The sequence below is a fragment of the Erythranthe guttata genome, chromosome 5, assembly GCF_056151865.1.
Source record: "Erythranthe guttata isolate IM_541 chromosome 5, IM_541, whole genome shotgun sequence".
Taxonomy (NCBI): Eukaryota; Viridiplantae; Streptophyta; class Magnoliopsida; order Lamiales; family Phrymaceae; genus Erythranthe; species Erythranthe guttata.
Genome location: NC_142537.1, coordinates 14,853,391 through 14,881,289, shown reverse-complemented (window position 1 = coordinate 14,881,289; position 27,899 = coordinate 14,853,391). Strand labels below are relative to the sequence as shown.

General features: G+C 34.5%; 3 protein-coding genes across 3 annotated transcripts; 1 reads left to right on the top strand and 2 right to left on the bottom strand.

Moving 5' to 3' along the window:
• Positions 1 to 1,691: 1,691 nt before the first annotated feature.
• Positions 1,692 to 5,161, top strand: LOC105958581 (protein STAY-GREEN homolog, chloroplastic). Its single transcript, XM_012982582.2, has 4 exons — positions 1,692 to 2,306; positions 2,396 to 2,569; positions 3,760 to 3,927; positions 4,546 to 5,161. Exons 1-4 carry the CDS (start codon positions 2,202 to 2,204, stop codon positions 4,894 to 4,896), a joined length of 798 nt encoding a protein of 265 aa, XP_012838036.2. The 5' UTR covers positions 1,692 to 2,201; the 3' UTR covers positions 4,897 to 5,161.
• A 4,070-nt stretch (positions 5,162 to 9,231) lies between these two features.
• On the bottom strand, positions 9,232 to 9,808 carry LOC148770719 (uncharacterized). The gene is made up of 2 exons (XM_088818021.1): positions 9,379 to 9,808; positions 9,232 to 9,332 (listed from the first exon to the last, which is right to left on the bottom strand). Exons 1-2 carry the CDS (start codon positions 9,806 to 9,808, stop codon positions 9,232 to 9,234), a joined length of 531 nt encoding a protein of 176 aa, XP_088674147.1.
• A 5,871-nt stretch (positions 9,809 to 15,679) lies between these two features.
• On the bottom strand, positions 15,680 to 19,400 carry LOC105958580 (B-type cell cycle switch protein ccs52A). The gene is made up of 10 exons (XM_012982581.2): positions 18,719 to 19,400; positions 18,065 to 18,187; positions 17,867 to 17,971; positions 17,239 to 17,418; positions 17,088 to 17,150; positions 16,796 to 16,990; positions 16,575 to 16,676; positions 16,387 to 16,449; positions 16,186 to 16,254; positions 15,680 to 16,015 (listed from the first exon to the last, which is right to left on the bottom strand). Exons 1-10 carry the CDS (start codon positions 19,217 to 19,219, stop codon positions 15,962 to 15,964), a joined length of 1,455 nt encoding a protein of 484 aa, XP_012838035.1. The 5' UTR covers positions 19,220 to 19,400; the 3' UTR covers positions 15,680 to 15,961.
• Positions 19,401 to 27,899: the final 8,499 nt, after the last annotated feature.

The following is a 27,899-nucleotide window of genomic DNA, read 5'->3' as shown; positions in this document are numbered from 1 at the left end:
GTAAATTACAAACACCCCCCTGAGGTATGGTCAAATTACAAAAACACCCCTCTTGTTTGGATAATTACAACCACCCCCTCAACTCATCAAATTTAGTGGAATCTTCGAGATTATATGGAATATTATCACTTTTTTACCCATTTTATCCCATTCAAACTCTACATTGTGAAGCAAGATGATCATAATATGTGATTTTTAGCTTGTATATATCAATTTCTGGTGCATCGGAAGCTGTATTTTTTACACAAAAAGAGTACAAACTAGAACACAATTCACGGAATCTAGATGACTATGTTGAATTTGGCACCATAAAGGTGGAGGTCTAAGAAAAAATCATAGTTGAGGGGGTAGATGTAATTATCCAAACAAGAGGGGTTTTTTTTGTAATTTGACCATACCTCAGGGGGGTGTTTGTAATTTACCCTGAATTTTAATTCTATACGCACAATTATGTATTTGAGACCCTTCTTATATATTTTTATTTAATAAAATTGAGAGTGTAATATTTTATTTTTATTTTTATTTTTTATATTTTGGTACCACTTAACAAGCCAAAAAATCCCAAAAAATTGGTGGCCTAGGCCATGCCGAATTAGCTCCTAGTGGGATAGGCTGACCTTGCCTAGGATTTTAGGATTCAAACTCCAGTTTAAAATACATTGACTCCGACTGCAGTTGCAATCTATACACACTTGAAACAAATATTTCGACAAACAACCACAACGACGTGTCTTCAACGTTTAACTTTGCTTACTAGTATAAATTAATAAATTATACCAAAAAATATAAAAATTCATGAGTTATAATATGCATGATGAGTTGAAGTCATTGAGATGCTACACCCAGTGGCTAGGCCAGAAATTTGGTGAGGGGGGGCTTAAGCACACAGGGGTTTGAGGGCAGCACCCTCGGAAAAAAAATTTGCTACCAAAGAAATTTAAAATGAAAATTTGATATGAATTTTTTCTCATCCACTTTCAGCCAAAATGAATCGCGAAAACTAAATTGCTATGAAAATTTAAGAAACATGAATATCAAGTCGATTATCAAATTGACACAATCGACCCAATCTAAAAATGAAGATAAGATAGAAGTTGTCAAATGCTAAACGATCGCCGATGGGTGGCAATTTAACCGCTATTAGTGCGACTGTGGGAGATAACAAAGTTTTTTTTTTTCTTTTTCAAGAAACGTAATGAACTTGAGAAATAGAAGATGAGAGTAAGTCAGATATTGTGGGTTTTAATCAGTAAGTGGACTAAAAATAAGTGGGTGTGAATAATATAATTGGATAGACTAATATATATATATATATATATATATATATATATATATATATATATATATATATATATATATATATATATATATATATATATATATATATATATATGGGAAAAAAATTGGAAGTGAGGGGGCGTTTGAGTCCACCCTAGTCCTTGGGCCCTGTCTATACCCGATAAAATAGATTAAGTGGATTTTAACCATTGATGTGGTGAAATATTTTTTCACTAATTACACAAACACACATGCGTGTTTATAATTATATGCAGACCAACAATTAATAATATTCTACATATGCCAGTTGACTATATGCTAATTTTGGGATTGTAAAGCCTTCAAACCAATGAGGGAATAACAAATCTTTGCAGTAAAATACAAATGCAACCCTAATAAGCACAACAAAAATCAAACCAAAACGTGTTTTAGTGCTAACCATAATAAAAACAAATTATTAGGTAATATTTTCTTATTTAAAAAAAAAAAAAAAAAAAAAATTCAACGAGAAGTTTGGAGGTTCGAAGCAACACCCATCCATCATGCACATCATCAAACGGCGCTCAATCAATCGGTGCCCCATCTCTCCTATTTTGACACGCAATTAATTCCCCTAATTTTTCTTTCTACATCTTTCCCTTTCTCTCTCTCACACACACTATCAAAAAAGCCCACGTAGTTTAGGCATCCAAGCAAAGCAAACCTAAAAAACCCGAATACCAAACCTAAAAGCAAACCCAACCCAAATAGTAAAGCAAAAGTCTCTCTTGTTTTTCATTCCTCAAAGCAACCCCCACCAAAATTCCAAGCTTTTCTTGCTTAAACACACACACACACACACACAAAAAAATAACATAAATTTCCACAAAACTTGGAGGAAGGATTATTATTACAAGTGAAGATTTGGTCTGAAAAAGAAAAAAATGGGAACTCTGGCGGCTGCTGCTTCAGTGCTCCCACCACAGATGATGAAAAAAGCAGCATCGTTTGCAGAGAACAGAACAAGAAAGAACCACTCCATAGTCCCTGTAAATTCTTGTTTTTTTTTTTCTCTCTCTCTCTCTCTAGAAATTTCTCTCTCTCTCTAGAAATTAATTAAGATAAAATAAAATAATAGGTGGCGAGGCTGTTTGGGCCGGCGATATTTGAGGCATCAAAGCTGAAGGTACTGTTTTTGGGAGTGGATGAAAAGAAGCATCCGGGGAAGCTTCCAAGAACTTACACACTTACACACAGTGACATCACCTCTAAGATCACTCTTGCCATCTCTCAGACCATTAACAATTCCCAGGTTTTTTTTTTTGGGATTTTAATTTGGTTAATTAATCATGATTTAATATGAGCAAGATTATTTAATCAAGAAACAGGGGAAAACAGGGGATTACTATTTGCGGTAATTAAGGATCATGATCCTAGCTGTCAACATATAGATACTTCCAGAATAAGAAGAAGAATACAAGTGTACCACTTGGGAGTGTTTTATTCACAAGACTATTTGCTAAACATTTTTTACATTATTTTCTCGGCAAATTACGGCCGCCTTTAAGGTAAGATGAAATTATAAAAAAAAAAAACCCTTATGTTTGGGTAATTACGGCCACCCTCACCCTCCCTTGAACTATGTATTGTTCGTCTTACTCGTCCATCCTTACGGTGTCAAATTTACATACTGAATGACAGGTTTTTTCCTTGCGGTGTCAAATTTACATACTGAATGACAGGTTTTTTTCTTAAAAAAAATATATGGTTTAGAGGTAGTTGTAATTACCCAAACAATATGGATTTTTTTTTTTGTAATTTGATCTTAAGTCAGGGGTGGCCGTAATTTATCCTTCAATTTTTTTTCTTCAAAATATAGTTTTATTTTAGTGAAAAAATAAACTCCTTTGTTTTATAATCATACAACAACCAGTCAAAAAGTCTTATAAAAAATATCATGAAATGCCTAAATTACCCCTATATAAAAGAAAAGGGCTTAATTGCAAATTGTCTTACAATTATCGGTTTAAGGTATGCTTGAATTACGAAAACTTTCCTTTAAAACTAGATGAACATTCAAATCTTTTTTTTTCCTTCTTGATTATAAAAAATGAAAACGAATGCTGTTATCTTTTTTTGCATATATTTTTTTTAAATGAACTATTCATTTTTTTTATAAACCATCCTACTGTTTTCGTTTTCTGAAGATCAATAGTTTTTCTTCTTCCCTTTCGTAAAAATTGCAAAAGTACTCAACTCAACGGTCGCATTGAATAGTAAAATTTCGATTTCGACCCTACATTGAATATAAAATCAAACAATGACCTTGTTGAGTAACAATGTAAATGTGCTTCTTATAATTATATAATGCACCCTTTAGTTTTTTAGAATTAGCTTAAACTTTGGAGATGGTAATAATATAATGTACCCTTTATTTTGTTTTTAGCATATACCTAATAAATAAATAAATAAAAAGCAAATATATAATGATCTAATTTGCAGTTGCAAGGATGGTACAATAGACTACAAAGAGATGAAGTGGTGGCAGAGTGGAAAAAAATAAAAGGGAAAATGTCACTTCATGTTCATTGTCACATTAGTGGTGGTCATTTCCTTTTGGACCTTGTTGCTAGGCTCAGATACTACATTTTCTGCAAAGAACTTCCTGTGGTAAGTGTTACCCTATATTTACTTCTCCTATTTCTTTTTATTTTTATTTTTTATTTTTTCGAATTTTCATAATATAATCATGGTGTATATATATATAGATGAATTACGAAACTATATTTTGATATCCGACACATTTACTGATATACATACGAATATGAAATACCTAAATGATATATTTCACTAATAGCCTACAGCTATTGGCTGATGGTCATTCAACATTGTATCAGATCATGAGTTCGAATATCACCGCCACCCATTTTTAATAATTTAAGTGCAAATGTAATTCGTCTGCACTTGAGGGGCGTACTGGAGATATTAATATTAAATAATACATATATTCAGTATCTGAAATATTCAAGTACTTCTTTTTTTTTTTATTATTGAGTTGAGTTAGTTCATGCATTAATAATATCAATAGCATCCCGAATAATTGAGTTCCTTTTTTTTTTCTTTTTTTTTTTTCTTCTTTTTAAATTATTGAGTTACTCTATGCATTAATAATATCAATAGCATAGCATCCCTCATAAGTCATAACTAAATATCAACTCATTTACTTTCAATTATTGTTACCTATAATTTGGTTTGATAAAGTTTGAAAGAAAAAAAAAACATGATCAGGTTTTGAAGGCATTTGTGCATGGAGATGAGAATCTTCTGAACAATTACCCCGACCTACAAGAGGCATCGGTATGGGTTTATTTCCACTCCAACATCCCGGAATTCAACAAGGTCGAGTGCTGGGGCCCACTGAAGGATGCCACAGCCTCCTTCGACAGGGCCGCCGGCGGGGCCCACATTGAGAATAAATCAGGTACTCCGCAGCCTTGCCAAGAAAGCTGCACCTGCTGTTTTCCACCAATGAGCTCCGTTCCTATTTGGCCTCAAAATATCGCGACGAATGAGGTTGACGCCACGAAAGGGCTTGATCAGCAGAATTTGGCCTCGGGTGAATCTTCGTCGTGGAATTAATTTTATTTGGAGATTTTATTTTTACCAAATATTGAAGATATTAGTGTTTTTATTTGAAATTTGAAAAAAAAAAAAAAAACGTGTAAATATTAAGCTAGCTAGTTTCTAGGCGTATTTATTATTGGTTTGTGTTTTTATTTGTTTGTCAGTGGAGCCGACAAGTGAAGAAAAAGAAATTTCATGTCACATGTTTATAAGAATTTGAAGGAGGACCTTATATTGTGTAGTACTATTTTTGATGTAATGTATGTTGTCATTTATCCAATGTTTAGGGTCAATTATTTTATTTATTTTTTAAATATTGTCAAGATAAGAAAAGAAAAATAACAAAAAATAGTAGTTTCATATCGTTTTTGAGTGTTTGTAGAAGCTTTTTAAAAAACATAAGTTAGTGATTATGAGTTAAAAAAGTATAAAGTAGTTATGAAAATTAACTGAAATAATAAAAGTAGGGTCCTAGGAACTTATCAAATAATAGTCTAGACCAGCTTATTTTAGGATAAGCAAAAGTAAAAGATGTTGTTGCTAATAATCATAAACTAATTATGAACCAAAAAAGTAAAAGATGATTTTGCTAATAATTATAAACTAATCATGAAACAAAAAAAATTTCAGAAGTTATTTCTAAATGCGTTTGCAAACACCGCCTTAAGTGGGAACAAATGGCTCCAGTTTACGCTATAGTTATCTAATAATTGCTAGTAATTTATTGGGTAAATTCCACTTTCCCCCTTGTACTTTGGCTCAGTATTATTTTACCTCCTTTCTACTCTCGATTGCATCGATTTGTCCCCTGCACTTGAAAAATTGTCTCAATGTGGCCCTCGCTGTTAGTTGTCAGACATTTGACCTTAACAATGTTTGATCTGAAATTACAAAAACGACACCTCTCCAAGTTGAAATAATTAATAAAAAAACAAAAAAAAAATAATAATAATAATTATAAATTCAAGACAACGAAAAAACATAGTCAACGACGCCAACCACAATTTATTTTTTATTTTTTTATTTTTTTTATAACTATTTAAACTGAGAGTGGTGGCTTTTTTGTAATTTTCAAACTTAAATCAAACTGTGCAAATGCCAAAGGTTTGAAAATTAACGGCGAGGGCCACATTAAGATAATTTTTCAAGTATAGGTGGGCTAATCGATGCAATCGAGAGTAGAAGAGGATAAAGTGATATCGAACCAAAGTACGAAGGGGTAAGTGAATTTACCCTAATTTAATATGTGGAATGCACCGACCCTCATCATGAGAGTTGATATCTAGTCACCACTACTAAAAAGCAGGATCTAGGGTTCAAACCTACAGCCTCCTTACTTTCCTACTTTTTAACAAGATTTGATTTTAAAAATTGAATTTGATTGTTAATTTACACAACTTTTTAATATCTTTGGAACTTTTGTTATCAAACACAATTTTATAGGCATGTATCCTAATACAATTTTGTCAAGAAGGGAGGACTAGTTTTATTATCCATGTAACTTTTAACAAGAAATATGTATATTTTATGCAAAAGCTATATATGCTCCCTAAACATTGCAAATTTCTAATAAATTCCCATTGCAAACCCATAACCAAAAAATATGTATGCTTTATACATGAGCTATTTATGAATATGATAATGGAGGTTTACCCGTGTATATAGTTATCTGCAGATTTCTTTGTTATTCAAGAAAGATAATGAAATTTGAATGACTAATTATAGATTTTGCCCACCAAAATAGTAGTTAGGTTTAGGAAGGTTTGGCTCACATGCTTCTTAGTGTATGGCTACAATAGTTTTGTCTTCAGGCCACAAATACAAAATTATGGCTCCGCCACATCTCAGATTTGTCAAATTTGGTACGAAATGTTTGGCGATTGGTCTTATTTTTCATCTCCATTATTAATTCAACGTGACAAAAGAAAACAAAATCTATTGTTTATTTTATGGTCGATAATAGGCCCCCATAATAATTTGTAGATCCCATTCTAACTCGTGGGAAACATGAGAAAGCAATTTTCTTTAAATTATATTGTTAATTATTTAGGGTAGATTACATTGTGTCGGTCGCACACTTGCAACCAGTTTACTTATTTATCAATTATACCCTTCGACTATACTTCAGAAAAAGAAAAAAAAAAAAATAAACAAGTCCTGCAAGGGATAGTCTAGCGGTTGGAGCAAGTGAGCCTGTGTCAATTGACACATGATCGAATTCCCCTGTCAACGGTCGCTTGGTGGAACTTGTCACACATGGTTAGTCTAGCGTGGTTTACATCTTTCGAATTGTTTTTTTCGAAACAACTGAAGGGAAAAAATAACAGTCCGTCATTCGCCTCTGCCGTCGAAAGTGACAATTTCACAAACGAGAGGGGAAAAAAAAAAGCAAACGAACCAGTGATGGGGATTCGTTTGGCTTGGCCCAAAACAACTGAAATGGACTTCATTACGAGGGGCACAAAGAAAGGAACCCAACAAGGCCTGCTCGCCTAAGCCAGCCGAGCAAGCCCTACAAGATGATTCGGCCCAAATAAACCAAGACCTTGCACGAGCTGGACCTTACGGCAAGAGGCCGAAGCCTGGAGCCCAACATGACTCGCTCCCCATAGTCCATAGAGTAACCCATCCAAGGCCCACAAGACATGAGACCGAAAGGGTTAGGTGGCGACCTAGTTAGCTGGTCGTTGGAAAACCGTGATGAGCACGCTTTACCATAAACAGGATGCCTGCTAATATGTGAAGAGTATCAATTAGTAGATGATAGATGATTGTTGGGGCTAGATATCTAACACGCAAGTGCACGTATCGCAAACAAGTAGTAAAAGTGGACTCGTGAGAGTCGGATGTCGATCCCACTAGGAATACTCAAATTATCTAATCCTAAGTACCAAACTCTAACAATTATGATTTTTATCCAGCCTACGCAAAGTTGTCAAATCTAATTAATTATGAAAGCAATAAAACACGAGAAAATATCAATAAAAACGGACCTAGGATTTTATCTTCCCCTATGCAAGAATTGCTTACCCAAAACCCCTCAATTATGAAATATATGATTCATGATTATTAACCCGAGACACTAATTTACTCATAACCCGCTGTCGCGTGTATTATGAGTCTATTATTCATAAACGGTTCACTATATGTCTATGCAAACAAATTATGAATAAAGCATTAACTAACAAGTCTCGTAAATGGCTACCTAAGGTGATATATGTATGTCTACGACACCACATGCAATTGACACACTCATCCGGTGAAAACTAATCGAAGGTTCTTATACTTACCGTCTAATTATCAAAATAGCTCTGTCGAGTCAATCCCAATAATCACAGATAAAGCACATAAATTGATCAAGTTCATGCACTAACAATCATAACAAGTATAAGAAATAATCATAAAATCATAATTGCATAATCTAAAGAAAACGGGTTCACCATCCCCACATAGGGTTCCAACAAAATCCTAGATTAAAAGCTTAGCTACTCGTAATTCTTATGATAAACAAAATAGAATAAATAAAATAAATAAGAAAAAATATGCTTGAGTCTTCGTTGATCTTCGTTCTTCGCGTTTTGGGGTATAAAATTTCGTGCTTATGGTGTAGAGACTTATTGCTTTTATAGGCTTTTCTTGATAAGGAAGTAGTGGAAACCTAATAGGAATCAATTTCCGTCACTTTCCCCCATCAGGAATTGTTCGTCGATTTGTGCCATGTTGGAGTCCGAATTTTGGAATGTTGTGTCAATAAGAATTGTATCCCTTGAAATTAGCTTTCCAATGCCGCCAAAATCACCTAATTCGGAGTTTGTATGCGAGAGATATGCTCGAAATGGTGGACACTCTCAAAGCTGTGGCGAGATTCCTTCTTCCAATTTGATTTGTTTCCTTATTTGCAACTTTTTCCTTTCTTTTTGATCTTTTTTTCCTTCGTGGACACCTAATTCTCGTTTTTCACCTATAAAACACAAAATCAATAAATTAAAGAACAAATATAATTAAATCTAAACAAAAGATCCACGTAAAGTAAACGTATTGAGTGTAATATCTACACTTTTTTTTTTTTTTCTTTTTTTTTTTGCCAGAATTTTATTCCATTAATTACTTTTGAAAGTACAAGGGGGCCTCGTTAAAAACCTTGTGGGCCTACACAAGGAAAAGAATACCCCTATAAATGTCAAGGAATAAAAGCGGGGAAAGAAAAACCCTATACAGTCTATTACAAAGTACGAAAGTCCCAAAAGAGGGATAAAATTGAAAAACCAAAAATTAAAAGCTCCTATTCCGCTAATAGATCGAGAGTTTCTTGATTTGTAAAAAGGCCCCCATGTGGGGATCGGTTTGTAATTATCGAAGACTTGCAGGTACAACCCCCAGACCATCACCACGATTTTGATAAAAACTGCCCCCATATGAGGGTGATAGTGCAATATCCGAAACCTCAATAGCTGATCCCAAATATCATATTTCATCATGACCGAAAGTTAGCAATACCGCATTTATCACTAAGGTATGCAGCCCTCACCTCATTCGGTAAGCTAATCCCCGAGAAGAACTCTTGACTTGATTTATGTGTGTACGCCCAGTTTGCTAGACGGTCTGCAACCGTGTTCTTCTGTCGAAACACATGCTGAAAATTGCACCCATCTGTCACCTCCTGCATACAAAGACGGTGAACATAGACGAGATCCCACGCAACACAATTGCTCCGTATAGCATTAACTACCAATAGCGAGTCTGTTTCCACCGTAACCAGAACGACTCCCATCAACTTACATAGACGAAGGCCATGCCATACAGCTAGAAACTCCGCCACATTATTGGACCCTTCTCCAAAATAGGACGAAAAAACTGCTATAATATTACCGCCCGAATCCCGAATGATACCTCCACCCGTGCAACTATCTTCTTTTAGCAGAGCCATCAGTATTTAACTTATAGCAACCCGTTATAGGAAACTCCCACTTGTGCCACGCTCCTCGTTTCTCTGGCGGATGAAACAAGGGAAATCCAGCCGCCTCCAATTGCAGCCTTTGAATCTTAGTGGATGGTTGGCGAGGAGCGTGTACTGTACCCAAATGTTGAATATTATGAAAAACTTTTCTGCTTATGGCTTCGATAGACATACTTCCTCCGTCGTAAACCACCTTACACCGAGCAAGCCAGATTTCTCGAAGAGTGTGACACACCACCGATGCTCGGATCATCGTGTAATAGGAAAGCATCTTCGGCTTTGGGTTCCACATGCTTAAAGCGTGTTTAGTAGAAACTACACTTAACACACCCCCAAACTTGAACTTTTGCTTGTCCTCAAGCAAAATCTAATCGTAAGCAAATGACTCAACTACCGCATCTCATCACATAGATCAATGACCAACTTCATGTTTTCAGAACTTGTAATTATAATGAAAATTCGTAGGCATTCGCAAGCTCAAAATTCAAAAGCACTTAGTCACTTACCATAGCCAAAAACCACAAATCATGCAATTGTTTCAAGCATCCAATATTTGTAAATTAAAGATAGAAAAAATTTATGCTTACATGCATATGTTTGACTCCAAATACTCATCAAATTATTCTACTCTACTAATATTGAACATTAAGCTATTGGGATGATTGGGGCTTTTTGGCTTTCAATTGTTAGGCTATTTGGTTCGAGGTAGAAAATATGGGTATATGTGGTGGCTATTCTTCTTGAATTGAGGTGATTACGCCGAAATTTGAAATAAAAGCGTTTGAAACAATGAAGTCACCTCTAAGGACTTTAATAAACTCGATTCTTAAGAGTTCAAAAGTCTCCACTGTTGCTCTTAAGACAATGGATCGAGCTTTCAAAATAATTCAACAACTAGTCCTTACTTCTCCCATCTAGTCTCTTCTTCTTTTTTTTTTTTTTTTTTATCTTTTATATATATATATAGACACATATATATTTTTCTTCTTCTTTTTTGTTTTTTCTCTTTTTTTTTCTTTTTTTTCACTCTCTCTCTTTTTTTTTTCGGGTAAGAAGAAGAAGGACCTTATAAAAAATTTCAACCGAACTCCAAGGGGTAATTTTTCAAGAATCTCCATCTATTCTACCTTATACGCATTGGATAAAAGAAAGAACACCTTTTCTTCGAGTCTCAAATCAAGGTTTTAAGGAAAATTTCGATAAAAAGGTCGGCTTGAAAGGCTCAAATGGATCAAAGAAGGCCCAAATCATATCCCAAATCACTCACTACTCAATACTTCGTATCATAAATTTCCTAAGGTGAGGTCTAAAACCGAACATAGCATGATCTAACACAAATTAACTCCAAATTTAAAATACAAAACATTCAACCAAAATAATGCACAAAGTGTGATTCCTAGCAATAATTCGTTTCTAAGTTCCGTTGAATCGAAAGCTAAACAAACATCTAATCATTATCACACAAAACAAGCAATCTCATCATCAAACATTGATCATCTCTCATAATTATAACTCATCGATGCATTCGACTCAAGCAATTTGTTTTTTTTTTAAGAAAACAATAAATAAACGAAAAAAATAAAATAAAATCATAAGGCATGCAAACTAAAAAATTAAAGCACATAGAAACAAGTAATTTTCCACCCCCAAACTTAAAATTTACATTGTCCTCAATGCAATTAGAACAAAGTTCAAGGATATAATACACCTGATTAGTCGGAAGGTCCTTCTCCGGGATGCACTCTTTGATGTTCGTTTAATCCACATTTAACGTCCGATCCCTTAGTGTTTGATTTTCGACCTAGAAATTAAAACAAAATTAAATTATTAGTTTGCGCATGCTAAAATCCTAAGAAAAATAAAAATAAATAAAAATACGAAAATCGATAATGCTTGGGTTGCCTCCCGAGAAGCGCTAAGTTTTAAGTCTTCAGCCAGACTTTGCTTCTTAAAACTGTTATGTCCAATCCAAAGCCTTGTAGATTGCGCATCCATCCATGAGCTCTATCACTTAAATTTCAACCAAGGCATGGATAGCATTGCAACCTCCGTTGGTAATTTCGACGAAATTTGTTGCTTTTGGTGATCCCCAACATTGATCGGAATAATGATTTCCACCACATGCGGAACAAAGCGGAGGCATATCATAGGTGTTTTGGAGGTATTCGTCAGATAGAAGCCATTCATATCCCATTTGAGGTGCCCCAACATTGTAACCAGACATGTAACAAAAAAAAAAAAAAATCAAAATTAAAAATAAAAATTAAAATTAAAATTAAATGGCTGAAGTAAGAAAAATTGCTCAAATTTGATATTAGAATAAATAAATAATTTAGCCGTATTCCCCGGCAACGGCGCCAAAAACTTGTTGGTGCTAAATACCTAACACGCAAGTGCACGTATGGCAAACAAGTAGTAAAAGTTGACTCGTGGGAGTCGGATGTCGATCCCACTGGGAATACTCAAATTATCTAATCTTAAGTACCAAACTCTAACAATTATGATTTTTATCCAGCCTACGCAAAGTTGTCAAATCTAATTAATTATGAAAGCAATAAAACACGAGAAAATATCAATAAAAACGGACCTAGGATTTTATCTTCCCCTATGCAAGAATTGCTTACCCAAAACCCCTCAATTATGAAATATATGATTCATGATTATTAACCCGAGACACTAATTTACTCATAACCCGCTGTCGCGTGTATTATGAGTCTATTATTCATAAACGGTTCACTATATGTCTATGCAAACAAATTATGAATAAAGCATTAACTAACAAGTCTCGTAAATGGCTACCTAAGGTGATATATGTATGTCTACGACACCACATGCAATTGACACACTCATCCGGTGAAAACTACTCGAAGGTTCTTATACTTACTGTCTAATTATCAAAATAGCTCTGTCGAGTCAATCCCAATAATCACAGATAAAGCACATAAATTGATCAAGTTCATGCACTAACAATCATAACAAGTATAAGAAATAATCATAAAATCATAATTGCATAATCTCAAGAAAACGGGTTCAACATCCCCACATAGGGTTCCAACAAAATCCTAGATTAAAAGCTTAGCTACTCGTAATTCTTATGATAAACAAAATAGAATAAATAAAATAAATAAGAAAAACTATGCTTGAGTCTTCGTTGATCTTCGTTCTTCGCGTTTTGGGGTATAAAATTTCGTGCTTATGGTGTAGAGACTTATTGCTTTTATAGGCTTTTCTTGATAAGGAAGTAGTGGAAACCTAATAGGAATCAATTTCCGCCACTTTCCCCCATCAGGAATTGTTCGTCGATTTGTGCCATGTTGGAGTCCGAATTTTGGAATGTTGTGTCAATAAGAATTGTATCCCTTGAAATTAGCTTTCCAATGCCGCCAAAATCACCTAATTCGGAGTTTGTATACGAGAGATATGCTCGAAATGGTGGACACTCTCAAAGCTGTGGCGAGATTCCTTCTTCCAATTTGATTTGTTTCCTTATTTGCAACTTTTTCCTTTCTTTTTGATCTTTTTTCCTTCGTGGACACCTAATTCTCTTTTTTTACCTGTAAAACACAAAATCAATAAATTAAAGAACAAATATAATTAAATTTAAACAAAAGATTCACGTAAAGTAAACGTATTGAGTGTAATATCTACACTTAACAAGGATCTTAATTGATACCCATCGGAGGGATTTTCCTCTTAAATATAATGCATATGAAAAAACGCTAGGTGGGTTACGTTTGGAATATCAATAAAGAATACTTTTATACTCTCTTCTAAACTTTCTCTCGTATTTATTAATTCCGTTTGTCGTCTAACCGCCGTCGGTAAAAGATCCGACATCCGGTGCACTTTCCAACGGTCTAAAAAAAGTAGGATTTGGAGCAAGGTCTTGAGAATGTAGATTCTACACTATCAACAAAAACAAAAATCTTTTTACCAAATTTTTAAAGAGTTCTTAGTACCGGTACTGTACAAACATATGTAGTAATTTGTCTAATAGTTCTCTGTAGCAATTTTCGCAACCATTTTCCATACCGATCGATTTCTTTTCTTTCACAATCTATTTATGCAAAAGCTATATGTGTTCCCCCAAACATTGCAAATTTCTAATAAATTCTCCTTGCCAACCGTTTAACCAATATATATATATATATATATATATATATATATATATATATATATATATATATATATATATATATATATATATATATATATATATATATATATATATATATATGTATTTTGCATAAAATATTTACCAGGATTGAGGTTTTGACCTATGGTTGTCTCCAAATGAGCAATTAAATGCTACACATGATTATTTATATTGGGTGGACTTGAATCATAAATCTACACATAATCATACACACACTCATATGTATGTGTACTTAGTGAGTTGTTATTTAATCAAATATATGCTTCAAACCAGTGTAAATAACCAGGTGTAACATCTAACACCTGGTTTGCAAATTAGTTTGTTATTAAAAAGAAGGGTAAATTACACCCACACCCCTGAGGTATGCTTAAATAACTTTAAGGTTCCTGTGGTATCGATAATTACACTCACCCCCTTGAAACGTAGTTAAAAACTCTAATGGAATATGCATTGGATACGTTATTACGGTAGAGTTCTAACGGACTATTGGTTTCAGGAAGTGGTGGAGACAACAAAGAGTTATGGGTGATTTAAGAAATATTGGGGGAGCCATGTCACCACATAACTCTTCATAACTCTATGTTATCTCCACCACTAGCTAAAAATAATAGTCCATTAGAACCCTATCGGAATAATGTATCCGATGCATTATCACGTTATAGTTTCTAACTACGTTTCAGGGGGTAAGTGTAATTATCGATACCATAGGGACCTTAAAATTATTTAAGCATACCTCAGAGGTGTGGGTGTAATTTACCCTAAAAAGAATATAAGGAAAACTTTAATGATTGGTTATAAATTTTGCCCAACAAGATTGTGATTAGGACTTAGGTGGGTTTGCCCACGTGTTTCTTAGTGTATGTATGGCCACAATTTTTTTGTTTTCACTCACAAATACAAAAGTGTGACTCCGCCAAATTTGAGATTGGTCTAATTTGGTATTAGATGTTTGGCAATTTGTCTAACTTTTCTTCTCAATTAATAAAATAAAATGTACTTTGTATATTCTATGGTCGATATTAGACCCCATAAAAATCTTTAGATCCCACTCCAACTCGTGGGAAACAGGAGAAATCAATTTTATGTCGGTCGCAATTAGAAAAAATATTATAGTTTTCATCCCTTGAGTTTGCACAAACTTTACATTTGGTTACTTATGTTCGCAAAAAAATACAATTGATCCATTCTATTTTAATAATTTAACATTTTTTGTCATTTCCGTCTATTTACCGTTAGTTGGTCAGTGAATGCACTGATGGTGGGCACACGATCGGCTCCGTTAGTATTAACGAAAAGTTGACAGATATGACTAAAATTGTTTAACTATTGAAACACGATGGGCCAAATGTGAAATAAGTACAAACTTGAGGGATGAAAACTATATTTTTCCCGTCGCAATCATGTACATTCAGTAAAATGTGCAATCACAGATAAAACATAGAAGAAATAAAATAAATGTCTATGAGTGCTCATTTTCTTGAATGTAACGTGATTACGAGTCTCAACAGGAAAAATATAGTTTTCATCCCTCAAGTTTGCACCAATTTCACATTTGGTCCCTCATATTTCAATAGTTCAACCATTTTAGTCATATCCAAAGTGGTTGGAACTTGGAACAAGATCTTTCTTAATTCTTCTGAATCGAGCATGACATTTACCATTCACCATATATTAAACAAAAAAAATAAACATCGAGCACGAAAGTGTGTAGATAAATAGTAAATCTTTTATCCGGTGTGAATAGCAATTATTTACAATATATATAAGTAGCCGGATGTTACTTATACTAATTTCCCTCTATTTTGCTACCTTAGAACATCAGTAACAGATATTTACCGATTTACACGATTGCGAGAAACAACCGACTCAATCTTTGTGGCCTTCTCTGCAAATTTAAAAAAAAATTCAAGGCCCTTACTTGCAATTAATCTGTATTGCCTTTCTATGACGGATTAATAATAGTAGGATCAACGAATCTGAGTTCTTCCAAGAGACGATGCCCCGATTTCACTTTCAGTGTTCTGCACAATAGATGTTTTTCAATTAGTAGAAATCACCACCTATGCAATAAAATTGAGCTTCTTTTTTTTTTTTTTTTTTTTAATAATGTATGGCAAGAATCGAAGGAATTCAAAAAATAGCAATATTTTCTGAAAAAAGCAATAGAAAAATGTGAAATCGGAGTTCTGACCTGAGATTTGGGTGAAGGAAAAACATTCCAGAACCTAAGTGTCTCGTCTCCAGCTCCTGTTACAATGGTCTGCGAAAAACATATACGGTAAGAAAACGAGCTGAAATAATACAAAAACGAAGTTCGTTAAAAATTAAGAAAAAATAAATTGCTGGCTTCTTTTATATATATACACATATATATAAAAATATACATATATACCTGTCCATCTGGTGAAATGGCAAGGTACAAGACTCTGTATGTATGGCCTGTTAGAGTAGCCAACTGTATTGGCAGTTCGAAAAACAATTCAAATTATTAGATAAATAAATATGAACTTCTGAAAAAAAAAATCGTTATTTATTTATTTTTATTTTTTTAATATTTGATGTCATGATTGTTTGAGGTACCTTAGACATTGTCGGATATCTCCACACTATAATTTGGTTCTGGGAGTAGCCATGTGTGCTCACAAGTTCATTTACATTCTTCGACCAAACAAGATTGCACACCTGTCATAAGTATATATATATATATTAAAATTCAAGTCAGTGCCTAATTATTTAATTAATCATGGCTTATCTTACAAACCAAACGAGGCCTAACAGAAGAGCAAAGGTTATGTTATTACCTGACTTCCAGTATCCATGCAACTGAGGTGTGAATTTGTAGTGGTGTTCCAAAAACGAATGCATCGGTCAGCAGTGCCGCCTCCGGAAGCAAGGAGTCCATGCAGATGCGGTGACCATGCAATTGCTTTTACAGCCGCAGTGTGTTCACAGTATTTTAGCACCGGCTGCGTCGAATGTTGGTTCCACACAAAAAGCTATAAACGAAAAAAATAAATAAACAAATAAATAAATACCATACCAAATCAAATTACTGTCGAAAGAAACAATGAATCTTGAAAAATAGCTACTCACTTTGTTGTCATTACCACCGGATGCTAACTCTCGGTTGTCGTACGACCACTTCAATCCGCAAACCTTAAATCACACAAGTAATTGAGATTCAGACAAAAATAAATAAATAAAAAATAATAGTTAATTTGTGACATTGAAGGGGCATGCATACCTCTGATTTGTGTCCAGTTAATTTGCTGACATAATCATCTGGAGTTCGTAAATCTCGTTGAAGAATAGTCTTGTCCCGGCTTCCGGAAGATAATAAAGACGAACTCCATGCGAGGGAACCAACTCTCAGCCTATGTCCCTCCAAAGTTTTAACTCTCTTGCATCGAGCGGCATCCCATAACTGCATTGTCATATACAAGATTCATAAATTTCAGATTCAAGAATTACTACAAACTGAACTCAGAGCATCGTGTTTTTTTTTAGTATGTTTGACTAGGCATGAAACCTTTAGCCGAAACTTGTATATAAGATCCCATTACGATACCCCGACAAATTGAAACACGAGAATATAAAAAAAATGGAAACAAATGAAAAATCATTAACACGTGTCATTCATTGGAGTCGGGGTAACGTAATAAAATTTCGACACTGTGCCATTAATGAATAAGGTGCTCCATAGCTCAAAATTGAACACGTGAATTAGATTATAGCAAGACGATAGCCACGGGTTAAAAAAAAATAATGGGTGTGCCGCAAAGTCGTATATTAAATATAGAGTCTAGTTAAACATTGAATTTATTAACACTTAAAGGTCGATAAGAGACGAAGAAAAATAATCGACGACATACTTGGACTTTGCCGTTGCTAGTTCCGACAGCCAGATTTGTACCGTGTTGTGCCCAGCCAACAGAGCAGACACTGTCATCGAATCCTAAATCGCACAATTTCACCACCTGCATTAAACATTAATTTCATCATTTTCCGATTGGCACAATGGTGATGGGAAAATTTAAAAAAAAAAGATTGAAAAGAATGTCGAAATTGACCTTGCTGCTCGAAGCATGCCACAGATATACACAGGTGCCGAGCCCCACTGCCAGCACGTTATTCGAAGACCAGTCGACGAGGTTTAGATAAAAGTCATCTTGCAATGCCGGTGCATCCAAAACCTATGCCAAATGTTAAATTAGTTTGAATAGTTCAAAAAACAAGAAACATTTGATTTCGCAGAAAGTTTCCCATAAAAAAAATCGGAAAAAAGAATTAATTGATGATAGCCAGAATCTCTGGATCGACATCCACAACTAAACCTGGAAATTAAAACATAACAGCAACAAACAAGAACATCGATTGCACAACATAAAACTGGCGAAACGAAGAATCGCAGCACCGTACGGAATAAACGACGATTATTTCAGTATAACCCACAATATATACATCTAACAAAAAATAAAAAATATAAAAGAAAAATAACAATCACTAACTTAGAAACCCTAAACCAATTCAGCCACAATTAATAAATTCACAAAGTCCAATGCAGAGAATTCAAAGCAACATAATTTAGAAAAAAAAAAAAAGAATTTATAAACCCTCAATCATGAGAGAGAGAGAGAGAGAGAGAGAGAGAGAGAGAGAGAGAGAGAGAGAGAGAGAGAGAGAGAGAGAGAGAGAGAGAGAGAGAGAGAGAGAGAGAGAGAGACCTTGTAAGGAGACCTTGGAATTTTTCTGGGAGCTTTAACAGGGCTGTGGGATACGCCGGGGAGTGGATCATCATACCCAAACGGCGAAAGAGAATGCAAAGATTTCCTTGTTTCAGTCTTGTACTTGAATATATTGCAATTAGGAGGACTAATCAGCAAATTACTACCATCGCTATTCCGAGTGCCGAACCTCCCGCCGGAGGAGGACTTCTCTGGAGTCAACGGCTGAAACCCATTACCACCACCGACACATTCGGGCCCGAAAAGGGCGGACTTTAACAGATTAGTGTACGCAGAATGCGAATCGTCGGAAGATGCGCCGGGGTTGGAATTGGGCAGATTGAAGAGGGCAAAATTGGAAGAGGATCTGCTCGGGATGAATCGATCGCTGTAGATTGTGCGGGAGGAAGAGGGGCGGCGGTAGGATGAGCTGAGAAGCTTCGACACCGGCGTCGCCGGGTCTGTGGACGATGCGCTCGTGCTAGGGGTGGGGGTTTCCATGGAGGAAATTTTTTCTCCGATTATCGCCGTTCGGCGGCGGCGGCCGCGGTGGTTGGAAGACGAGATGCGGCGGTGGATCGGGGTTTTGTTTGTGGAGGGGATTGTATGTGATTCCCGGGAAATTAATCACAGGTAGGTAAATCTGTATGTATGCTGTGGGGTATTATATATATATATATATATATAATAATAAAATATATAATATAATATAATATAATATAATATAATTACCTAAAATATGTGTATCGAATTGAGTAATATATGGGTCAACTCGGGAATATATGAGATTCTTTTTCAATTCTTTGGTAAAAATTACACTTGAGGAATTAATGTTGAATTTTTGTAATTTATGTGTTATTGCTTTAGGATTTTATAAAGTAAAATATAATAATTAGGAATTTAATATTATTTTATTGTATGTGTGGTTCTTGGATTTCTTTTTATAATTAACACCAAATTAGTTTAATTCTGAATTTATTGTATTTTGTGAACACTTGTATTTTTTTTAACGAAAAAACTTGTAACTAGCGATATAGGTGCATAGAGTAAACCTACATTCTCGTAAAAATGAAAAATTTATTCCAATATACGATATTTTTAGATCAGAAACAATGAAATTAAACAATCCCATTATTTTATTCAAATGTAATATAAAATAAATAATAATATTTAAATTATTGATGTAATTTTCATAACAAAATATTTTTTTTTTCAAATTATGTTTAGATATTAAAATTGGATCGAAAATCAATCCCATAAAAAATACTAAATTTTAGCTTTATCAAGTAAATGAAAAAAAAAAAAAAGGATAAAAATCTTCGTAAATAAAAAACATTATTCCAATTTCTACCCTTAACTATGGTAGAGTCAGTCTTTGAGTTAATCTATTTAATCAAATTAATGATGTTTGTTTTCCATGAAAATTTAATCTTTAAGTAAATAATGTAACTTTTTATTTTATTAATGTTTTAGCAAATTTAATTTACAAGGGTTCTATTTTGAGAAAGAAAAATTTATTGTTATGGACACATTTCAAACATAGTACTTAAACTTAAAAAATCCTTGAGAATTTCCATTGTTAAAGTCAACCAAATAGTTCTTATCTGGTTTTATAATCGATTTTCTATAAATAAATCATTAACTAATATTAATTGTTGGCTGAAATAAAAACTTGAGATTGGGATTCGGATAATCATGCAAACTTAAGGGGACTAGTACAATTATAATTATAATCTACTTAAAAATTTAATATTTTAGTAAGAGTGAAAATATTATTCAATGTGTTTGACTTGACATTTTAACAAAATCAAGTCACATGTGAAATTTGACTACACATTTAACGAAATCAAACCTGGTGATAAATTTGTATAATCTTTGAATTTCAAAAGGTTGAAGTGTAATGAAATAGGGTGTTGCTATTTGCAGCGGGCCTTTTACTGAATGCAGCGGAATCTTTTTTATTTAATTTTTCTTTTTTGAAATTCTCTCTCCTACTCCCAAACTCTCTCAAGACATTTGAATTTCGGAAAAAAAATCGACTTTGAATCCGTAGCAAACGAGGTTCGATTCCGGTAAATTTTCAATATCCCACTACTTTTAATTAGTTTTATTTACAATTTAGGTAAAAACACATGTTTAGGATTAGATCTAGCCAATTTTCGAAAAAAAAAGAAAAAAAATTTAAGCCACTGTTCTAAAGAGCACGAAAACTTGAAAAAATAAAGTTTTCGTGTTCTGTAGAACGGAGGATTCAAGTTGTTTGAATTTCCAGTTCCGCGAGCACGGAAACTTGAAGTTTTCGTGCCGAAGAACGGGAAACTATAAAAAAATTTGAATTTTTAATTTCGAAAAAAAAAATTAAAATATGAATCCCCCGTTCTGTAGAACACGGGAACTTGATATCATGTACCCGTGCTCTACAGAATAGAGGACTCAAACTTGAAGTTCCCGTTCTGCAGAACACGTGAACTTGAAGATTATTCAAGTTCCCGTGTTCTACAGAACGGGACATTCAAGTTTTTTTAAATTTTTTTTAATATTTTTTTATTTAATTAATTAATTAATATGTTTATTTTTTTTTACAGATGGCACATCAAGACAAGGAAAAAGGGATTATGGGTGCTTCTTTGAGTTCGGCTAAAGTCCCGAAAATTAAATTTCGATATGGCGGGAGGCAGGGAAGCCGGGGCGGAAGTCGAGCGCATTCGTATCACTGTATTTCATCAGCGTAGGAGAGTTATTGAGCGGGTCGTGGCGCTGATGATTTACCCATCGTGGATGAGATACCCCACGTAGACCGGAGTTCGAGAGCTATGACGGGTAGCATTCGAGCTATTAATATATATTTTCTAATTAAATCTCTCAATTCTACAGGAGCACACTGTTGGACGATGTGAGTCTAGGATTAACGCGCTAAATGCTTTTAAGAAGGATGATCTGAAGAAACTCATGGCTCTTTACGGGCAGGATGAGGTAGAGCTACTGGAGGCATCTGGCCTGGACTCACTCGAGCACTTCTACATGAAAAATGTGGATAAGGGACTCATGCAGGCATTTATAGAGAGGTGGGAGTCAGAGACGAACAGTTTCCACATGCCTTGGGGTAAGACGACGATCAACCTGCATGATGTTGTGTTTATATTGGGGTTGTGTGTCGACGGCCTATCAATCTATGGTGATTTTCGGAGAGGCCTATGTGTGAGTTGTTGCTAGTAGAGGTTCTTGATTTGGACCTAGTCGACGCGCATGCCAAGCTCGGCAATAGTGGGATAAAATGATCGGAGTTTGTTGAGCATGTGCTCAATCGGTCCCGATCTTGTCGACAGAAGGTGGTAGGGTTTTTGACGTTTCTGATCGGTATGGCTCTGTTCCCCGGTCGGAGTATAGATAGGTTCAAGCCAACGTGGATGAGATATTCTTCCGATCTTGAGCACGTCGGCGAGTATACTTGAGGTGCAGCTGTCTTGGCTCATTTATACCGACAGTTAGGCTTGGCTAGTAGAGCCCACGTGAATGGGTTACATGGATGCACATTACTGCTCCAGGTATTTTAGTGTAACAAATTTTAATTTAATATATTATAACTTTATAGTATATAATATAATATATTTTAATATATTATGTTAGTAATGTAGTATTAATAGTATAACTTAGGTACTAATATAATATAATCTAGCGTAATTTAATTTTAATTTAATATATTATAACTTTATAGTATATAATATATTAGATATTTTAATATATTATGTTAATAATGTAGTATTACTTAGTATAACTTAGGTACTAATATAACGTAATCTAGTTTAATATAATTTTAATTTAATATATTATAACTTTATTGTATATAATATAATATATTTAATATGATATGTTAATAATGTAGTATTAATTAGTATAACTCAGGTAGTAATATAATATAATTTAGGGCAAATGAAAAATATGCCCATGACAAGGCCACTTAATTAAAAGAGAGACATCCAACTTTTTTGTCTTTCAAATAAATCCAGCTCATTCAAATTTATTTGCAAATAAGGAAAATTCTTCTATGTATCACAAAATTATCCTCAAATCATTGAAACCCAATTCAACTCCAATTTCATAATTTTGCACCCCCAATTTAGCCCAATTTCACCAAATAACCAATTTTAATCCTAATTTAATTGTGACACGCCACTACCGGAGACCGCCGGTCTCCGGCGTTGACTTTCTTTTTTTTGTTGAATTTTTCTGATTTTTTTTTCCGGTAGGTCAACCGGCGTTGAATTTTTATTTTTATTTTTTTATTATTTTTTTTAATAATTTGTTTTTTCTTAATAAAATATTTTAATTAATATTACTGTCTCGACTGCTAAATTACTGTCTCCAGCAGTTATTTAACCGTCAGAGACAGTAACTTAACTGTTATTTGACTTTTTCTTTTCTTAATTTTTTTTAATTAATATTGCTGTATTGGCTGCTAAATTACTATCTGCAGCAATTATTTAACTGTCGGAGACAGTAATTTAACTGTTAATTGATTTTTTTTTCTTAAAAAAATATTTTAATTAATATTACTGTCTTGGCTGCTAAATTACAGTCTCCAACAGTTATTTAACTGTTGGAGACAGTAATTTAATTGTTAATTGACTTTTTTTTTTTTTTTTTCTGAAATTTTGTTTTTTCTTGAAAAAAATTATTTTAATTAATATTATTGTCTTGGCTGTTAAATTACTACTGTCTCCAACAGTAATTTAACTGTCTGAGACAATAATATTACTGTATTAATTAATTTTATCGTTTTGGCCTGCATTTTTATCGTCTTCGACTGTAATATTACTGTCTCCGACCGTAATATTACTGTCTTATGCAATAATATTACTATTTGCACAGTAATATAAGTAATATTACTGTTCTAAAAATTAATATTCAATATTACTGTCATACTGTATGAGATAGTAATTTAGCTGCCAAAACAGTAATATTAATTCAAATATTTTTTTCAAAAAAATTTCAAAATTTCAAAAAAAAAAAAAAAAATCGAAAAAAAGTCAACGCCGGAATCTGGTCGGAAAAAAAATTTATTTTCTCAATGTGGGGGTAAATGTGATATATTTGTTTAAATCCGGGGTCAATGTGTAATATTAAGAAAGTTAGTGCATAATTGATGGAATTGACAAAAAAATATATTATGGAGGGTATTTTTGACTAAAGACATGGGGATGAGTTTATTTGAAATAATGTTTTTTTTGTGGACCAATGCGCATTTAAGTCCCTTGTGATGGGTTTTTTTGCCATTCGCCATATAATTTAATATAATCTCGTTTATTTATAGTGTTGGATTTATGAGTACTTCTACCCTTTGCGAACACCTATTAATTCGAATTATAGGGAGATGCAGCTTCGTTTCCTAAAATGGAAACCACGCAAGGGCATTTCGGACTTGTTCTCGGTCCGAAAGATGCTCGATGATACGCAGGTCGATCAGGTATGTATTTTAATTGTTGAATTTATTTATTTATTGTTCCGTTGATGTATTTTGCATTTATTACACAAATCTAAATGTACTAGATTGACTGGATGTCTTACGGTCCGCACGCGCATAGACTCGTTCCGCGTACACTGTATTAGGGATGTATACAGTTTATGGAGACTATCGAGCCATATTTGCCGGATCGCGTCCTACGGCAGTTCGGCTTTAGACAGACCATACCACAGTGCTACATTCAGTCTAAAGAGCCATGCCTACGTGGTCCTTTTGAAGGTCAGAATATGAGGTACAGTACGATCCTCCAGGCGAGAAGTGGATGGACCTGACTGGCAACTCGATTACAATGGAGGGTAGGACATTAGCCTGGCCGCTGTCGGATACTGTTTCTCGGTACATGGACTGGTACGTGCCTCGCACGCATCAGTACGTCATCAACAGGGATCTAGCGCCAGAGGGACCACCACCTATCGTACTTCCGCCTCCTATTCAGTCGGACTTCTATGACATTGTGCGTATCATCTACCCGTACATGCACGAGATACCCGAACAACTACGTGTGCACTTACAGTCTCGTGTGGAGCCGCATGCCCGTTTTCGCGATTTACCCCCACCTCATACTAGAGATTCCGACGACGACGACTTTATGGAGATGCCACCACCGCGTTGATGACCTCGTGGGATGAGTGGCACCCCTAGGAGGTCTAGGGGTAGACAGTAGACCGTCGATCCGTTCCTTTGACATTTTATCTGTTATTTGGACTCGCTATTATTTACTTTTACTATTTTCTGTTATTTTTTGGGTTTCGGTTCGCTACTTTTAGACTATTATTTCCCGAAATTCTTATGTTTTGGTACACTTTTATTTTCGGTTTGCCTATTATTTATGTTTTGGTTTGATTTTTAATTCTGTTATTTATTTAAGTTGCGAAAAATAAAATAAAATACTACAATGTTCAAACACATACCTACTAATTATGGTTTTATAACCAAAATCCCCTTTCAACCAAAGCCTATACCCCTTAACCCCATCGGGGTAACCTAAGAAAACACATTTCACGGAACGGGGTTCAAGTTTATCACCTTTATGGTGAACAAAAACAGCGCAACAAAAAAACATGCAAGTTTGACAAATCTACTTTCTTACCACACCACACAGATTTGGATAAGTCTTCATTTAATGGCACAGATGGAGAACGATTAATCAAGTAAGTAGCAGCCAAAATTGCTTCACCCCAAAACAATTTTGGCAGTCCATAATTAGTTAACATAGCCCTTACTCTTTCGAGTAGGGTTCTATTCATTCGTTCGGCCACACCATTTTGTTGTGGGGTGTGCACAACATATTTATGCCTTCGAATTACAGATTGAGAATACAAAGAGTCGAATTCAAGGTTGCGAAATTCAGTTCCATGATATGTCCTAAGTGTTTTTATCCGTTTACCACTTTGATTTTCATTCAACGTTTTCCAGGTTTTAAATTTGTCAAAGATATCAGATTTTTGCTTTAACAGGAAAACAAACACTTTACGAGAACAATCATCAATGATAGACATAAAATAACGGTTCCCATCACGTGTAGGAACACTGGCGGGACCCCACACACCAGCATGAATATATTATAGGATTTCCGTGCATCTAGATGGATTGGGGGAAGGATTTTCAGGAAAAGAATCATTCGTTTGTTTACCTAAAATGCACGAATCACATAGAGCCACATAAGACACTTTATCATTTCCAAAATATTGATTTTTATGCAATATACTAAGTCCTTAAACAAATATAAATATTTTCCATTCTCAAAGCCTTAAACAAATAACGACTACCTTTCATAATATTCGTGCAACCATCTCCCCAATCCCCACGAAAACCACCTTCAAGCATAACACAAGAGATCAAATTATGACTTAAGCTAGGAACATGCCTCACGTTTTTCAAGGTTAACACATAGCCCGTAACAAATTTTAAGCATACAGTTCTAATGACATTCACAACTATCCTAGTGCCATCAGCTCCTCGTGTGGAGCCGCATGCCCGTTTTCTCGATTTACCCCCACCTCATACTAGAGATTCCGACGACGACGACTTTATGGAGATGCCACCACCGCGTTGATGACCTCGTGGGATGAGTGGCACCCCGAGGAGGTCTAGGGGTAGATAGTAGACCGTCGATCCGTTCCTTTGACATTTTATCTGTTATTTGGACTCGCTATTATTTACTTTTACTATTTTCTGTTATTTTTTGGGTTTCGATTCGCTACTTTTAGACTATTATTTCCCGAAATTCTTATGTTTTGGTACACTTTTATTTTCGATTTGACTATTATTTATGTTTTGGTTTGATTTTTAATTCTGTTATTTATTTAAGTTGCGAAAAATAAAATAAAATACTACAATGTTCAAACACATACCTACTAATTATGGTTTTATAACCAAAATCCCATTTCAACCAAAGCCTATACCCCTTAACCCCATCGGGGTAACCTAAGAAAACACATTTCACGGAACGGGGTTCAAGTTTATCACATTTATGGTGAACAAAAGCAGCGCAACAAAAAAACATGCAAGTTTGACGAATCTACTTTCTTACCACAGCACACAGATTCGGATAAGTCGTCATTTAATGGCACATATGGAGAACGATTAATCAAGTAAGTAGCAGCCAAAATTGCTTCACCCTAAAACAATTTTGGCAGTCCAGAACTAGTTAACATAGCCCTTACTCTTTCGAGAAGGGTTTTGTTCATTCGTTCGGCCACACCATTTTGTTGTGGGGTATGCACAACATACTTATACCTTCGAATTCCAGATTGAGAATACAAAGAGTCGAATTCAAGGTTGCGAAATTCAGTTCCATTATATGTCCTAAGTGTTTTTATCCGTTTACCACTTTGATTTTCAATCAACGTTTTCCAGGTTTTAAATTTGTCAAAGATATCAGATTTTTGCTTTAACAGGAAAACAAACACTTTACGAGAACAATCATCAATGATAGACATAAAATAAGGGTTCCCATCATGTGTAGGAACACTGGCGGGACCCCACACACCAGCATGAATATATTATAGGATTTCTGTGCATCTAGATGGATTGGGAGAAGGATTTTCAAGAAAAGAATCATTCGTTTGTTTACCTAGAATGCATGAATCACATAGAGCCACATAAGACACTTTATCATTTCCAAAATATTGATTTTTATGCAATATACTAAGTCCTTAAACAAATATAAATATTTTCCATTCTCAAAGCCTTAAACAAATAACGACTACCCTTCATAATATTCGTGCAACCTGTTGGGATGTGAAGCCCAGGATTCAATGAAAATTCGCAAGAGGTTCTAGATTAGCCGGTTTTTATTTTATTAACATGCTTTGATTAGATTCGTTTAAAGCGGAATAAATCTAATCTAGCAACTTACAGTTTTCGCGAGCAGATTCGTTTCTATCTTCGGCGCACGAACAAGGATCCACGTCAAGGTTTCAACCTTCGTAAAAGCTGCTGTCCAGAAATTTCCAGTCCTCTTCCTTCACCGATATCTCCGCGACCGTTGATTCGATTGAGAAACCCTTCAGACAAGTTGTAGATCTAAGGGTGTGGAAGCTACTGTATAAATTTCGAGCCTATCCGACTAATGGTTGATTTATGATGATTTTCTTCGCACGACTGCTCAGAAAATTCGGGAATTATAGTTTGCTCTGAAAACCTATAATCTTCTAT